Genomic DNA, 15,256 nt, shown 5'->3' with positions numbered 1-15,256 from the left:
TTTTGGTATATTCCGCGAATTTGTAAATTTGCAAGCTTTGTAACTTGACAAAGTATTTGGCCGAATTGTTCAATCTATTCTATACTATTGAACTAAATTTATATTCAGTGTACTCAATAGTTACCTACTAGTAAATCTGTAGAGTTAGGGTTAATTAGATTTATACTGGATATTAGACTTAGATTTAGTGATTAGGATCTGATGATAGAATGGGAGGTAGGTAGTAAAATCTTATGATATGGCGTCTTTTAGTCGATTTTTTAGTAACGATAACATTTGTATTAAAGAATCATAGCAAATTCATCCACAATTATTCACTACTGAATTACACTGTAGGATCTATTGTACATTATAAGTTATAATTATGTAAAAATAGATTACATTATATAGTACAACATTATTATACAATTGTACCAATATTTGTGTTAAAAATGTATGAAAGTATAATAAAACACAGGATATTGTAAAATTAATTTATTAATCTAACAGACATTAAATTTACAACCTATTGTCTTATGAAATAAATTAATATTGACATCACCTACTATTAAATAAAATACCTAGTTCGTCTATAAGAACAGCTGAAGCACAGCACAGATAAGCAGAACAATAATACTGCTTTTGACCAATATTGCGGAGCTTGGCTCTTCACACTCATCGCTTTGGGCGACCTGTTGGAAGAAGGGCTGATGCAGCTCAGGTCTGGTCGCCATGTAACTGTCGATAGCGGTGGTACCAGCGTTTGGCATAGTTCTGGTACGACTGAGTTTCCATGCTCCAACTAGAATAAAGAACAAAATATATTTAGATACAGATAAAAAATACAATAAATAAATAAACCACTATGAGTTAAGTACAATAAGTAAATTAATCAATATGTCAGTAAGGAGTGCGTCAGTAAATTTTGTTATTTTCAAATGTTTATAGAAACCATTGCAAATATAATTTTGGCATCAGTTATTTACATATTTAGGATTTTTTTTATTATAGGATTTAGTTATTTACAATTTGGGATCAGTTATTTACATAGTAATTTTGATATACTAAATTTTTCCGAGAAAGTTCAAGTCTCAATTTAAAATAATACTAACCAGCTCGATTGAATTCGTCAATATTGACGCAGGTGTACGCCAGTGAGTATCTGACATAATCGGTTGTCAAGATCCAGAGGTCAGTCTCTACCATGGGTGGGTTTGGATCTGAAAAGACAACAATAATTAATTACAAAATATATAATGTAATGTACGCTCCTTTTTTAGTTGTCTTCATTTTGTACATAAATGTACCTTTGCTAATTGTTATTATAGGAGCATTCACATTAATCTACAGACCAAAAGTATAATATTATTATAGAAAAAATCCTTTGAAAAAAATCTAATAAATAAATATTTGAAAAATCGTGTAACACGTAGCACGTAGATGATAACTCAACAATATAAAATCATCAAATTAAATGAAATTCGACTTCTTTAATACTTGTTTGACTTTTATTGTGTAATTAATCAACAATTGGTCAGTCGTAATCCTTATCCTAACTCTGTCTGTCTGTCTGTCTGGTTGTCTCTTCTTCACGCCTAAACCATTGAACCGATTTTAATGAAATTTTATACAAAGGTGAGACCCGAGAAAGGACATAGGATAGTTTTTATCCCGGAAATCCCACGGGAACTAGGGATGGCGATCTAAGATCGATTAATCAGAGAATCGATCTTTTGGACCCAAAACATCGATTATTTTAATCGATATTAGTAAGGATTGAATCGTAAACTATGCATTTGATTAAGTGATGGTCTTTAGCAATGTTGAAGGTACGAGTTTTCAGTTTTATGTATGTTAGTATGCCATATTATTTTCTTTTAAACGCGGGCAAAGCCGCGGGCAAAAACTAGTTGATTTATAAATTGTTTTAAAATTATCATTAATAAACTAATTACATTTAAGCATTAATCAGTGCTACTTAATTAGCAGTATATAGTAGTGACTAAAATATATATAAAGAAGTAACACTATACAGGGAGATCGCTTACCGTCAGTAAATCGTACTGGCAGCCTAACCCTCAGCCTGGCGCTTCCGTCAGTGGAAGTCACGTTAGCTGACCCCTCAACCACGTCGAGGACGCCATTGGTCACCTGCCAGTTGAGCACGGTGATGACGCCTGTGTTGGTGTTCAGTCTGTACCTCGCTCCCGTGCAGGAGCCGTTCTCGTAGTTTTGTGGATAACGCTCGATTTGGTACCATGTGCCTGTGTACTGGAAATTAGAAAAAAAAGGTTTTTTCTTAGAATAGAATAGGTTGTTAGCAACAAGGAGAGGTGGCTCACTTATTTTGTCTTGTAGCATTGTGTTCTGTTAGAAGGCAAAAGACGTCATGTAAAGGAGACGTTCTTACGACTACCTTTGAAGCAATTAGTACAATCTTAGGAGTAAAAAGTCACCTGCGACTGACCTGGTGTAAGAGATAACTTTTCATTTAATTTACGTATAAAATTCCATATCACTGGGTTTAACGAGAAAGAACTTGGTGCGGAAAGAACAAATTAGGAAGAACTTCATATCAATTTCTTCATAAAGTTCTCAATGTGTGTGTGTTTCTTGTGTGTACCAATATTACCAATTCGTATATCGCCAGTGTGGTCGACTACGGACACTTTAGAAATGGGGCCACAGATATATAATGAAAGAATAACATTTGCTGATCATTTACCTCTGCAGCATCAAACGACTGCACCACCGGGATATTGGGATCACACTGTCCAGGCAGGATGATCCTCGTGCCGGTCTGTTCTGGATAGTGGAAGCAGGCCTCGTCGCTCTGGTCCACCGGCATGTAGAAGTCGGGAAGAAGCACTCGGTTATTCTGGATTACCGGGGCCATCGCATCCTGGGCAGCGGTGGAGAGGGAGCGGGTCTTACTGTGTTTTGCGCTCCATACTGAAAATAAAGTACCATTAAAAATATGATCGAATTTACTTATGTTCACTTTCGATTGAGTCGAAAATATGCTTAAAATGAGATCTATGTAAATTGAGATTGAATGAGATTTTTACATTTTAAATAAAGGGCAAACTGAAGAAATTAGTAATAAATTAATACTTACCACGCATGTATTCGTCGTTAATATTTTCACAAGAGTACAGCAGAGAATAGGTTTCATAGTCCGTGGCTAGCACCCAAAGTTCTGAAAAGAAAACCTTATTCATAAAAATGCCTCACGCATATTTTATTCGGCTTCAAAATAATCTAACCTAACTTAACCTAAATATTTGACCTTAACTATATTTTTCTTTACCTTTAAAGCTTGTGATAATAATTTGAAATTTTAAATAATGTATATAACATTGAAAAATCCTGGATTTGAATCCTCCAAAGTATGAGTCTAAATTCATACATACTAGTTGATTATCATTGTTATCATACCTGGATTTCATAGTAACTATATAATATTATTGAAATTTCATGGTGTTTTTAACACAATGCTATCATACTATCTATAACTATAAAATCATACCATAATTTCATTTTCTTCGTAATAGCATATCAGCTTTTATCTTCCAAAGACTATTGTGTTCTCTACACTCACCTTGAACTCTACCATCGCTGAACGTCTTCGTAATCCTTCCATTTTGAGTCACAACAGCCGTGCTGGTGTTGACCTGAGCGGTCACGTCGAAGATGTTAGTGTCTACGACCTGGAAGGCGTTGCCTGATGCACGGAAGTCTGAGCTGATGCAAACGCCAACGTCGATGTCTGATGGGTAGCTCTCGATTTCGTGCCACCAACCCACGTACTGGAAAAGAAGATGACGATTAGAGGAAAAAGTGACAAGGAATAGAAAATAGTCTTCATAATCGGTAAAAAAATATATAGAAACTATGAAGACTGAAAATGTTCATAGCTTTTAGTAAGGATAAATTTGAATGCGTGGATATGAGGGCAAGTGAAAAGTACGTTAAATGCAAATCTAATTTCGAATAGATAAAAAGCATTGCGACTTTCAATGACTATTTTGAAGAGCGCCATAACATGAGCTTTATGTGTTTTATCGTTCTTTACCTTCGAAGAAAGGCAGTGCTAAATTGCTGCTATAAGGCATGATACCAAGAATCCTACATATTCTCGTATCTGTTCAGTAAATTACTTTATCAACATAAAAAAGTACTTACCCTCTGAGCATCGAAGTTCTGGACTCCAGTAACATCAGCGCACTGTCCTCTGAACCGCGGTGCTTCATCACGGTTCACGTCCGGGATGTAGAAGCAGGCATCCTCGTCTTGCCTGGTGGGTGAGTAGTAGTCTTCAAGGAGACCCTGGGTATTGGCAACGATCCTGTCTATGATTGTGTTAGCTTCGTTGCCTAGGGTTCGCGTTCTACTCAATTTCCAGCTCGATACTGAAAGGGATTTTGTATGGGTGAAGAACAAATCGGAGAAACCTCATTAAAACAGTTAAAGTGTGGTATAGTTATATTTTCATTAATGATTTGGTTACTGTAACTTATAAACATTTGTAATTAACTAAAAGTAGTGCGTTAATTCAAAGTCAATCATTGTTGTATTGCTATTCTTATTTCTAAGTGATAGTAGTTACCTTAGATCTAACATTTAAATATTGTTCCACTTCAATTTAAGATATAAGTCACTCGCTACTTGTTGTAATAATAATGGATCTTTGTATAAATTTGCTGAAATCATTCTAGATCGTTTATCGCTCAGATTTGATCGTGTAATAAAATCGTTTTATTGATCGACATAATTCTTTGGTTCCTTTGGTGGTTTAGTGCTGAAGTTTGGTGGTCTAGTGCTGAAGGACTCTGAGTATCTGGATCAGTACCCTTACCATGAGTCTTACGTTTCGACAAATATGACTGTTTTGGTATTTGTTTACGTATTGGCCTATACGATTTCCTAGTTCTGACACAATCCGCTAGGGGCGCTGATTGGAATTTGTATGGGCAAATACGTAAAAAATAAAAACAGTCATATTTGTTGAAACGTAAAAACTCCTGGTAAGGGTACTGATCTATAGTAAAAGAAAGACCATTGCGCGTAGACGCTCTACCCGTCATACCGGTCAGTATAAGGCCTTTTTGAACTTTCTTCATCTATTTTCTTAAGTGAAGTCTGATTTGTTTGATTCTGTTAATAATTACCTTGTCTGGTGTTATTCTCCAGGTTGCGACAACTGTATACTAGTGCGAAACTTGTGTAATCAGTATCCAGGACGTAGTAGTTCGCGAAGTTTACATCTAGAAAAAACATATGTTGATCAGGTCTTATGGTACATGTAAGCACGTAATAATGGCATGTAATAATGTAATAATGTGATGTGATCTGAACGGATGTGGCCGCTGTTTTTATTTATTTTACTTTAATAAATCAGTACAAAAAGAATTAGATTAATTAAAGACCCATGTCATCCATAGCCGTCTTCAAATATGACTGTAGCCCTACTTAACGATCACTTTCTTGATAACATGATTATAATTATAACAATAAATATAATGAAAGTAATGATGGTTGCTAGTGAAGATAATATAGATCTCATACTAACTTCCATTATCAAAAGCGAAGGAGACATTCAAAAGACCGCTGCCATCATCAGAAGCGACAACAGCGGATCCAATCATGATATCGAGTTTCTTGTTAATGACTTGCGAGTTGACAACCCTGACGGTATCCCCATCAGCGATGTATTCAGCACGACTGCACTCGCCAATTTGGAAGGTCTCCGGATAGCTGGCGATCTCGAACCATCTTCCTAGGTACTGCAAATATATTTTAATATTGGTTGACATAAATAAATAATAGAAGTAAAATGCTTTTTTCTTTCCTTTGGTAAAAATGAATGATTGTATTATAAAGTTAACTTATTTAGATTCTATTTCTTAGTTTAGAAACATCATTCTCTCTTTACAAAGCAACTTGAGGATTGAACGCGGGAAATGGACAGCATCCTCGTACTTACAAAGTTATTTACATAGTGAAGTTTGTACATATGAGTATGTAAGTGTTATCTTACCGCAGCTGCATTGAAGTTTGCCTTGGCTCTGATGGTCTCGTCACATGGTCCTGGCAGTGTAATGAATTCTGGAGTTTCAGGGAACACAGGGTAGTGGAAGCAGCCGTTGTTAGACTGATCAGTTTCCTCGTAGTAGCCTTCAAAGAGGTCTACATTTCTGTTGACGATGTCATCGATGATAGCTCGAGATGCGTTAGACAGACCGTCGCGGGAACGGGCAAGTTTCCAACTGAAGACTGTAATTTAAATACGATTAATATAGAAACTAGCATTTTAGCATAGTACAATTATGTGCTATTGTACTATGCTAAGATTTATAAGCAAAACCATTTCAATTTGAGGAATATGAATACGTTGAGTTTTCGATCTAACTTATAACTAGCTGTGCCCCGCGGTCTTACCCGCGTTACAAAGTAAATTTAACACGGGGCACAGCTGGTTCTTAAATATAAGTAGCCTAAGTTACGCCTTATTACATCAGCTATCTGCTCATAACAGTCCCGTCAAAATCGGTCCAGCCATTTCAGAGATTAGCCAGAACAAACAGACAGACAGACAAAAATTGTAAAAAATGTTATTTTGGTGTATGTACCGTATGTATATTCATATGCATGGAGTAAAAAGCGGTTATTTCAATATTAAAAACAGACACTCCAATTTTATTATATATATAGTATTAGTATAGATGTAAAGATGGTTAAATATTCTTTAGAAGAATGCGTGTTCTCCGTAAATGCGGGTTATATGATATTGCTAAGTTACTGGGAGAATTTTACTTTGTACAGGATATGTAAAGCCTAAATATAGAACATTGCAAGATATACATACTTTGCTTCCTGTTGTCGGCAAGGTTGTCACAGCTGAAGATGAGCGCATGATCGACGTAGTCCGTGCTTAACACATAAAGAGTTTTTTCGATGGTAACTGGAAAGATAACAAGATTTTACAAAGCCGTAACTAAAAGCCAGAATGTTGTTATAATAATAAATCTTAATATCTGAATAGGAATCGGGTCATACACGTAAATTCAAATCTTTACAAAATTATATAAATCCAATAAAATTAAGTTTAAAGATTCTGCAAGAAAAAGTACTAAATATATTTTTTATTAGTAGAATGTTCACACAGATAATGATTATGGAGAAGTACGTATTGTTTCCAAATTCAAACAATTTACTGAACATACCTCCCGATCCACTCAGTCTGGCAGTCAGGATACCCCTGCCGTCAGCTGCAGCTGTGACGGGCCCGGAGACTGTGATCTGCCTCTCATTGTACACGATGGTTTGAGTAAGAGTGAATGTATTAGCGCCGCTAACTGACAGAGTACTTGTTGCACATTCGCCATTTTGGAGCTCTGATGGGAAACGGGATACCTCGATCCAATTGCCTTCGAACTGGAAGAAATTTTAATATTTAGTGTGCATTTACTTATGCGTTATTTTGTATTTGTTTGAATGAACAATTTGTATATGTATACCAGCACTATACCTGTATGAATAGTTAGGGATAGACGCAACTGACCCAAATCAAAATTCAAGATTTTGATACGTGAAACTAAAGTCGTGATTCATCGAATAAGTAGTTCTCACTTGTTCAATGAAATTAATGTTTGGGAAACTTTTTATAACAATTTTGTATTATTTCCAGTTGTTATTTGAAAAAAATAGGGACAGCATGTTCGTTTGCTAATTGTGTCACATAAAAATACCAAGGGATTCTGTTTAAGAAGGAGAAAAAAACAGGTGACAAGGTTTTGGATACTAACATTACTAAGCCTGAAGTCCGTCACGACATCCTGGGTGGTTGGGCACTGTCCATTCAATATGACAGGTCCTCCATTATTGTCTGGGTAGTAGAAGCAGTCATCGTCGGTGTGGCCTCTTGCGTTGAAATATTGTTGTCTAAGCACTGGCACTGTTGCCATGACGCGGTTAATTGCCTCAACTGCATTCGGTGTCAGAGCTCTGGTTCTAGATAGCTTCCAGCTGGTGACTGCGAATGTGTAAGGTACAATGTAATTTTGTAGCTGTCGTTCAACTGTTACACTATCGCCTAAACATTTTCCAGTAAATATTAGGTTCTCTTTTATTTTAAGGTTTTTACTAAAGTTGAAATAGCAAATAGCATTTGTGTACTACCGGAAGTCGCGAACAAATGCATTGTAAACCGGAAGACTAAGTTTAAAATCCAATAGCCCTGCCTTATCAATACCTTCAAATCAGAATGCTCTTCTTTATAAGGCTAAGCTGAATTAAGTCATCAGAAATACTAGAGCCTTTGTGATTAACTTCAGAAAAATCTATCGTTGCCATGTGTCTTCCAAAGTGTTTTAACTCACCTCTTCTGCTGTCTTCATTGAGGTTTGTACAAGAGTAGACCAAGGAGTAGGTGTCGTAGTCAGTCGCTAGCACCCAGTATGGCGTTGTTGTAACCACTGAAAACAAATCTCAATTAGTTAATATAGATACAGGGATATAATTAGGAAAATATCTATCATTTTATAATACAAGAGACATTGTAGTAAAATCAATCCCTTTTTCATAGTCTGTACAAGATTTGTGTCCATTACTTACTTTGTAATTATCGGTAGCCAGTTAATATACCTACAATATAATACCCCCACAAAAATAAAGACAAAGGTAATTTGCCTTTATTAACGCAAATGGATTTTGATGAAGACTTAAGTCAAAGCAAAAGTCTATGCCACAATTTTACAATCCAAATAACTTTACTCACGATCAGTGCCAGCGATGGGGAAAGTGACGTTCAGTTTAGCAGAGTTATCAAAGGAGGCTGGTACGGCGAATCCGGTCATAGTGTCGAGTTGTTGCCTCACGACTTGAGTGTTGAGGACTTCGACGCCGCTGTCGGTGAGGTTGTAGTTCGCGGTCGGACAAGAGCCGTCTTGGAAGGCTTGTGGATAGCTTTCGATGTCATACCATCTGTTCATGTACTGTGGGAAATATTGGATGGAAATGAGTTGAATAGTTAAATAGATGATAACATTTACAGGAAAGACTAAAGTGTTTGATTAAAAGGTAGGCGTTAATAAACGATTTAATGTTGTACCTAAATACAACGATGGAATTAATGATAAAAATAAGAATATAATTTGGGATAGAGGCAAAAAGATAATTGGATGGATTGAAGATTTATGGAATCTATGGGATCGTGGGATCTCTATCCCATCTATGGGATGATGTCTAAGTACATCCCTGAAGGATATGTAATTTCTCTGTTATTGCAAAAAAGTTCAAAATTCGTTGGTGATTTGCCTACAATTAGACCTAGCTGTATGGTCTAATTGTAGGTCATATAGTTACGCTTAAATAAATTTTCTGTATAAAGCGATCCAGAGATCTTCCCAGCAGAAAGTTTCTTTGCAAATGTTTGTGGTACTTACCCTCACGGCATCGAAGTTAGCAACAACAGGTATGGTGTTATCACACTGTCCTCTGAAGGTGAGGGGTGTGCCATCAGCAGCAGGGTAGTAGAAGCAAGCGGCATCAGAGTGGTCGATGGTTTGGTAGTATCTGGGATCGAGGACGTTGATACTGTTGACGATCCTGTTGATGTTGGTCTGCGCTGTTGGGGTAAGTTCTCTCGTGCGACTGAGCTTCCAACTCCATACTGTAGAAGAAATAAATTTAAGTGTAATATTGTTCTTAGTAGTATTAAGACTTTCTCTTCTTGTGATTATTGAAAATAAGATTTGAAAGCAGCGGTCTGCAAATCGCGGCCCGCGGGTGTGATAAGAACCTTGCGGCCTACATACCTTCCAAGAACCTAATTTCGCAACTGTAATTATTTCAAATGAAAGAGATTGTTTTGTTTCGCTCTTGTTTCTTTCGCTCGCCAAATTCAAATGTGGTCCGCTATTATCTCGCAAAACTATTATGAGGTCTGTGACGCCAAAAAGGTTACTGAACGCTGCCCTAGACGACTAAGTTGGAAATTCTTATCAAAATATAGGAGTCCCACCAGCTAGAGTAAATCAAACATATTAGCACTACAGCAGTAAGCTATAAATATTGAAGAGACGCGATAAATATAAAAAATCCATACCTCTTCGTTGTTCGGAGTTCAAGTTACGGCAGCTGTAAACCAGGGCATACGTATCGTAATCGGTGTCCAGAACCCAATATTCTGCAGGTTCAGGGGCTACAGAGGAAAAAGAATCAATTAAGAAACATATAATATTATTATTACATTCAATAAAACAAAATTATTTTCACATTACGTATTTATTTCCTCAATTTATAGATATCTTGCCATAATATAAAAATACAAAGAAGACTTTGTAAGTCTTAAATAAATTTCGTCTTGTTGGACATCTGTTTCTCCACACAACGCTCGTGGAAAAGAGGAATGGATGACATTTGAATGCAAATGTAATACCGAAAAGTACTATGACAAAATATCTGCTAGTAATACAACAAACTTCTAAAATACTTATAAAATTAAGAATACACTTTAACTTACTTCCAGGGAAAGTGACTAGCAGTTTTCCAGTTCCGTCAGTTGTAGCCAAGACGGCGGTGCCTTCAATGCTTCTCAATTCCTCGTTGTTCACTTGAGTGTTGTATACGAGGACTGTGCCGTTTTCACGTAAAGTGTATGTAGCATCAATACATGTTCCAGTTTGAGAATTGGAGAAGTAAGTCTCTATCATGCGCCAGCGGTTTGAGTACTAAAACATAATAAAATACATGTGATTGAGATATTGCTGACTCAAAATAATAGTGGAGAAGCAATGATACTTTTAGGAAACGGAAGTTTTGGGTAATTTAAATTAAATAGCGGTGATTGAGGAAATAGCGGAAAAAATAATAAGAGAAAAGTGAAAAATAGCATCCAGGTACTGATGATGAGTTTAATACAGTCAAGTAATATATGACTATATTAAACTTAAGCATATAGCTTTGGCTAATCCTTTCAGGAGAATGTGGGATGTGATTATACATTTTTTTTATGAAAAAATATATTCTTCCGTTACCGTTGTATTCATCATCAACATCATCATCATCAACCCATTACTGTCCCACTGCTGGCCACGGGTCTCCTCTCAGAATGAGAAGGATTAGGCCATAGTCCACCGCGCTGGCCAAGTGCGTATTGGTAGATTACACATACTTAGATTTTTTTATAAATCTCTCAGGTATGCAGGTTTTCTCACGATGTTTTCCTTCACCGTTTAGCAAGTGATAATTAATTTCTAATACGCACATAACTTTAAAAATCAGAGGTGCGTGCCTGAGATTTGAAGCTGGGACCCCTCGATCGAGAGGCCGGGTTTCTTATCCACTAGGCTATCACTGCCCTGTTGTATTATACCGTATAAATATCAAGTTATTTTCATTTTCTTTTAGAAAAAAATATCTTAATAGTATCTCTAAATAGATGATATTTAAAAAAAGTACTCACTCTAACAGGATCAAAGTCTCGTACAACCGGAATGTTTTGGTCACACTGTCCTCTGAAGACAACTGGTTCGTTTGGACCCAAGTCAGGTAAGTAGAAGCAGGCCTCGTCGGACTGGTCGATAGGCTCATAGTACTTGTTGGCAAGAACGTCAATGGTCTCGATGGCGTTGTTGATGGCAACGTTAGCTGCTACTGTGAGTTGCCTGGTTCTGCTGAGCTTCCAACTGTAGACTGTAAAGAGTGTTTTATAACAATGTAAAGCTTTTACATTTTTCTTCATCCCTTCTTTACTTCATTTCTTATCTTAACACTTGTCCATGTACACCCAAACTTGTATATAAATCTCGTCATGGCTTTACTACTAAGTATCAATGGACATTACTATTCCTGAGGACTAAGTAAAAACTTCTCGAATAACAGAGATACCTATCCTTGCCACATCCTTCATACACGAATATAGTAGCGTCAGCTGTTTTTAGACAGAAATAATTGGTAGTGGTGCGTCCAGAGACGAATCACAAAGAGTTGTACTAACTTCAATGTGAGTAATTTACACATCGCACATAAGTCTATCTTGCTTGTTGCATGTCCGTTTTAAGTTAACTAGAGATAACTTACCTCCTCTATAGTCTTGATTAAGGTTGACGCAGCTGTATGCTAAAGCATAATCTGTGTAATCTGTGTCCAGTATCCAAAACGGAATGGTGACTGCTGAAAGAAAAAAATAAGAAATCAATTTATTTATCATAGAACCTTGCAGCATTGTGCAGAAACTTTTCTGTTTGCTACTTCTCTCTTCTACAATTAGCGATCGATAATAGTCAGCAAAAAAACGAAGCAGAAATCAACGTTTGAAGTAAATAAGTGGAACTTACTTGATCCCCCAGAAGTTATCACAATATTCAATCTTCCACTACCATCAGTGGACGTGATAGCTGCGTTTCCAGTAGATATGTCCAGGGTGAGATCCTGGACGCTAGAAGACACCAGGTTCAGGGTGTTGCCACTTCCTTGGGAGTATTCGTGGTTGACGCATTGTCCTGTCTGCTCGTTTTTAGGATACGCTTCGATTTCGTGCCAGAGTCCTTGGAACTGAAATTGAATTTTTGGATGTTACAGTAATTATGTGGACGATAGAGCCGTAACTGTTCAACTGTTGAAAATGAATTTGAATGTGAATAAGGAGAAATATTGTTGAAATTTTGAGGAAATATGGTTTACGAAATTGAGAACCAACCAGCTGATTAATTTAAAAGTTACGAAATTAGATAATTAACAAAACAAACGTGGGACAAATGCAAGAAATTCAGTTTCTTTTTTTTACATCGAAGACTAAAAATAGATTCTGTTCTAAAATCATACTTACCGCTTGCAAACTGAAGTTGGCTACCGCTTCGATGGTGTTGTCACATTGTCCTGGGAACACTACGGGTACTCCAGGTTCCGGTTCAGGGAAGTAGAAGCAACCATCACGGGATTGGTCTCTTTGGATGTAGTACTGTGAGTTCAGTACTGGTATGGTGTCGACAACGGCGTTTATAGCGGTTTGGCCACTAACACCCAATTGTTTCTGTCTGCTCAGCTTCCAACTCCAAACTGGAAAATATGAGTAGGTTAATTCATGGATTCGAGGTTTGTGTAATAAATTGTACGTTGTAAATGATTTCAAAAGTTACGCAACTTTGGCGCAGTCAAGAGTTGGATGGGTGACAGCTAGTAGAAAAATTTCATGCTCGCTTCCGTGCTTTAAATAATATAGTATGTCGTCAATCCTGGTTGTATGACATGGGATACTAGTGTTTGAAAAGATTCGAAACGGGCTGGTTTGTGTTTATAGCGAGTATAGCACACGGACAGACGGTGGAGCCTTAGTAACAAGGTACCTTTTCCTTTTTTACTTTGGGTTAGCACCCTAAAAATCTGGCAAAAATAAACCTCTACAGCTGTTGGATACGTTTAATTATTATTATTAATATAATATTATTTTTACCTCGTCGTTGATCGTTTCCAAGATCCAAGCAAGTGTAGACGAGGGCATACGAATCGTAATCCGTAGCCAGAACCCAGTAGTCCGTGGTTGTGGTTACTATAAATTGATTGATTGGTTGTTATAGTGAATTTAGAATAAGCTTAAAATACAGAACATTGAAAAAATATTTTACAGAATGAGCAAAATTACTAAAACAAAGAAAATGTTTTTAATTTAGCATAGACCACGGAAATCAATGTAAATTGAAAAGTTAGATGCTAGCTAGCTTAAGAGTGGAAAAGTTCCGAGGCTGGATTAAGACTAAGTACATAAAGATATTTTAAATTTGGCTCTGTGTTTCCAAGTAATGCTAATGTACTACTATGTATCGAAAGGTTATTTAATTAGCTTTGATGTTACTTACGATTAGTGCCAACAATAGGGAAAGTGACGGTAAGTTTCGCACTGCCGTCAGTAGACGCTATCCTGGCGACACCGTTAATGGTGTCGAGGGTTTGGTTGATGACTTGAGTGTTGAACACGTCGACCTCACCGCCAATGAGGGTATAGAACGCGTTGTTGCACGTGCCTTCTTGGAAGCCAGTTGGGTACGATTCAATGTCGTGCCATAAGCCCATGTACTGGAAAATATCAAGTTGTAAGAATATTTTAAATGTTGGTAGAAGACTTTGTCCTTCGGTTTTGATGGAATTGTCACATCAAATGATTTCTGGTTTAAAGGGCGTAAAGGATATATTGACACGAGGCTTCAACTTAGAATCAAAGAGCAGAAATGCATGTGATGTCAACTTCAGGTGGGAATCGAATCCTATCTGGTCGAATATAGAGGTCCATGGCTGGCAGTGAATTTACTTTGTGGTGAACAGCATACTAAATTACAACATCTGCATTATAAAACTTACTCTGACTGGATTAAAATCGGTGACAACCCTGATGTTCTGGTCACAAGTTCCTCGGAAGGTAACCGGGCTACCGGTGTCCGGTTCGGGCAAGTAGAAGCAGCCGTCATCAGACTGGTCCATAATCTCGTAGTACTTGTCGTTCAGAACATTGATGGAGTTGACAACACGGTTGATGTTGGTTATAGCGGTCGGTGTGAGGTCGCTTGTACGACTGAGCTTCCAGCTGGTGACTGTTCGGACAATTGGTACAAGAGTTAATAAATTTGCTATGTTAGCATGTATTTATAAAACATGCAACAATTGTATAAACAACTTCCGCTAAACTGTTATTAGGATTGAGTTAATTGCTTATTGCATCTAACAAATTTTGATTATAAGAAATAAATTAGAAGAGTTTCTATAAAATGAAGTGTGTATAATAACGCGGCTTGTGTGAATCTTAACCCTTCTACGTTAACAATGCCAGGCACGGCTTGCACGGTCTTTTTGCCGCATACGTATAAAAAAAAAGTTAAGCGTCGGATGTGTGACCTCGAATGACTTTGTATATACGCTTTAATAGGGTTATTACTAACTTTTATTGCTATTTGTATATTAAATTATAATACATATAAACTACTGACCTAATCGTTGCTGATCGTTTAGATTCCTACAGCTGTAGACCAGGGCGTAGGAGTCGTAATCGGTGTCCAAAACCCAGTACTTGGCTTGTTCAGTAGCTAGAAAAAATACAAGTAAATATTTACTTAAAATGAATGTTTGCCTATATTGTACATATCGCAAATATAAAGTAAGATATTAAACGAAAAACAGAAATGTCAACAATAGATTTGCGCTTGGATTTGAACACAGGCAGGCTTTATTTTTAACACCTTTATTACTATAACGACCCCATTACATAAATGACTCTGTCGCAAGT

The 15,256-nt window shown here is 36.9% G+C and overlaps 1 protein-coding gene across 1 annotated transcript in view; it reads right to left on the bottom strand.

The window, feature by feature from the left end:
- Positions 1 to 486: 486 nt before the first annotated feature.
- Chbp (chlorophyllide A binding protein) overlaps positions 487 to 15,256 on the bottom strand; it is a 34,735-nt gene continuing 19,965 nt past the window's right edge. Inside the window, exons 24-49 of the mRNA XM_073073615.1 lie at positions 14,961 to 15,056; positions 14,338 to 14,567; positions 13,839 to 14,055; positions 13,436 to 13,531; positions 12,812 to 13,041; positions 12,321 to 12,537; positions 12,064 to 12,156; positions 11,447 to 11,676; positions 10,505 to 10,712; positions 10,088 to 10,183; positions 9,426 to 9,652; positions 8,759 to 8,975; positions 8,361 to 8,456; positions 7,788 to 8,014; positions 7,206 to 7,416; positions 6,848 to 6,943; positions 6,020 to 6,255; positions 5,552 to 5,765; positions 5,151 to 5,246; positions 4,165 to 4,391; positions 3,581 to 3,788; positions 3,098 to 3,178; positions 2,705 to 2,931; positions 2,028 to 2,250; positions 1,092 to 1,199; positions 487 to 781 (exon numbers count right to left, since the gene is read on the bottom strand). Coding sequence (XP_072929716.1) covers positions 570 to 781; positions 1,092 to 1,199; positions 2,028 to 2,250; positions 2,705 to 2,931; positions 3,098 to 3,178; positions 3,581 to 3,788; positions 4,165 to 4,391; positions 5,151 to 5,246; positions 5,552 to 5,765; positions 6,020 to 6,255; positions 6,848 to 6,943; positions 7,206 to 7,416; positions 7,788 to 8,014; positions 8,361 to 8,456; positions 8,759 to 8,975; positions 9,426 to 9,652; positions 10,088 to 10,183; positions 10,505 to 10,712; positions 11,447 to 11,676; positions 12,064 to 12,156; positions 12,321 to 12,537; positions 12,812 to 13,041; positions 13,436 to 13,531; positions 13,839 to 14,055; positions 14,338 to 14,567; positions 14,961 to 15,056 — 4,619 coding nt within the window. The 3' untranslated portion in view covers positions 487 to 569. The remainder of the gene's footprint in view (positions 782 to 1,091; positions 1,200 to 2,027; positions 2,251 to 2,704; positions 2,932 to 3,097; positions 3,179 to 3,580; positions 3,789 to 4,164; positions 4,392 to 5,150; positions 5,247 to 5,551; positions 5,766 to 6,019; positions 6,256 to 6,847; positions 6,944 to 7,205; positions 7,417 to 7,787; positions 8,015 to 8,360; positions 8,457 to 8,758; positions 8,976 to 9,425; positions 9,653 to 10,087; positions 10,184 to 10,504; positions 10,713 to 11,446; positions 11,677 to 12,063; positions 12,157 to 12,320; positions 12,538 to 12,811; positions 13,042 to 13,435; positions 13,532 to 13,838; positions 14,056 to 14,337; positions 14,568 to 14,960; positions 15,057 to 15,256) is intronic.

The sequence above is a fragment of the Epargyreus clarus genome, unplaced genomic scaffold (genome assembly GCF_041222505.1).
Source record: "Epargyreus clarus isolate Ecla_fem2 unplaced genomic scaffold, WU_Ecla_fem_2.2 ptg000006l, whole genome shotgun sequence".
Lineage (NCBI taxonomy): Eukaryota > Metazoa > Arthropoda > Insecta > Lepidoptera > Hesperiidae > Epargyreus > Epargyreus clarus.
The sequence above is the reverse complement of the archived record's forward strand: the minus strand, read 5'-3'. Positions and strand labels throughout refer to the sequence as shown.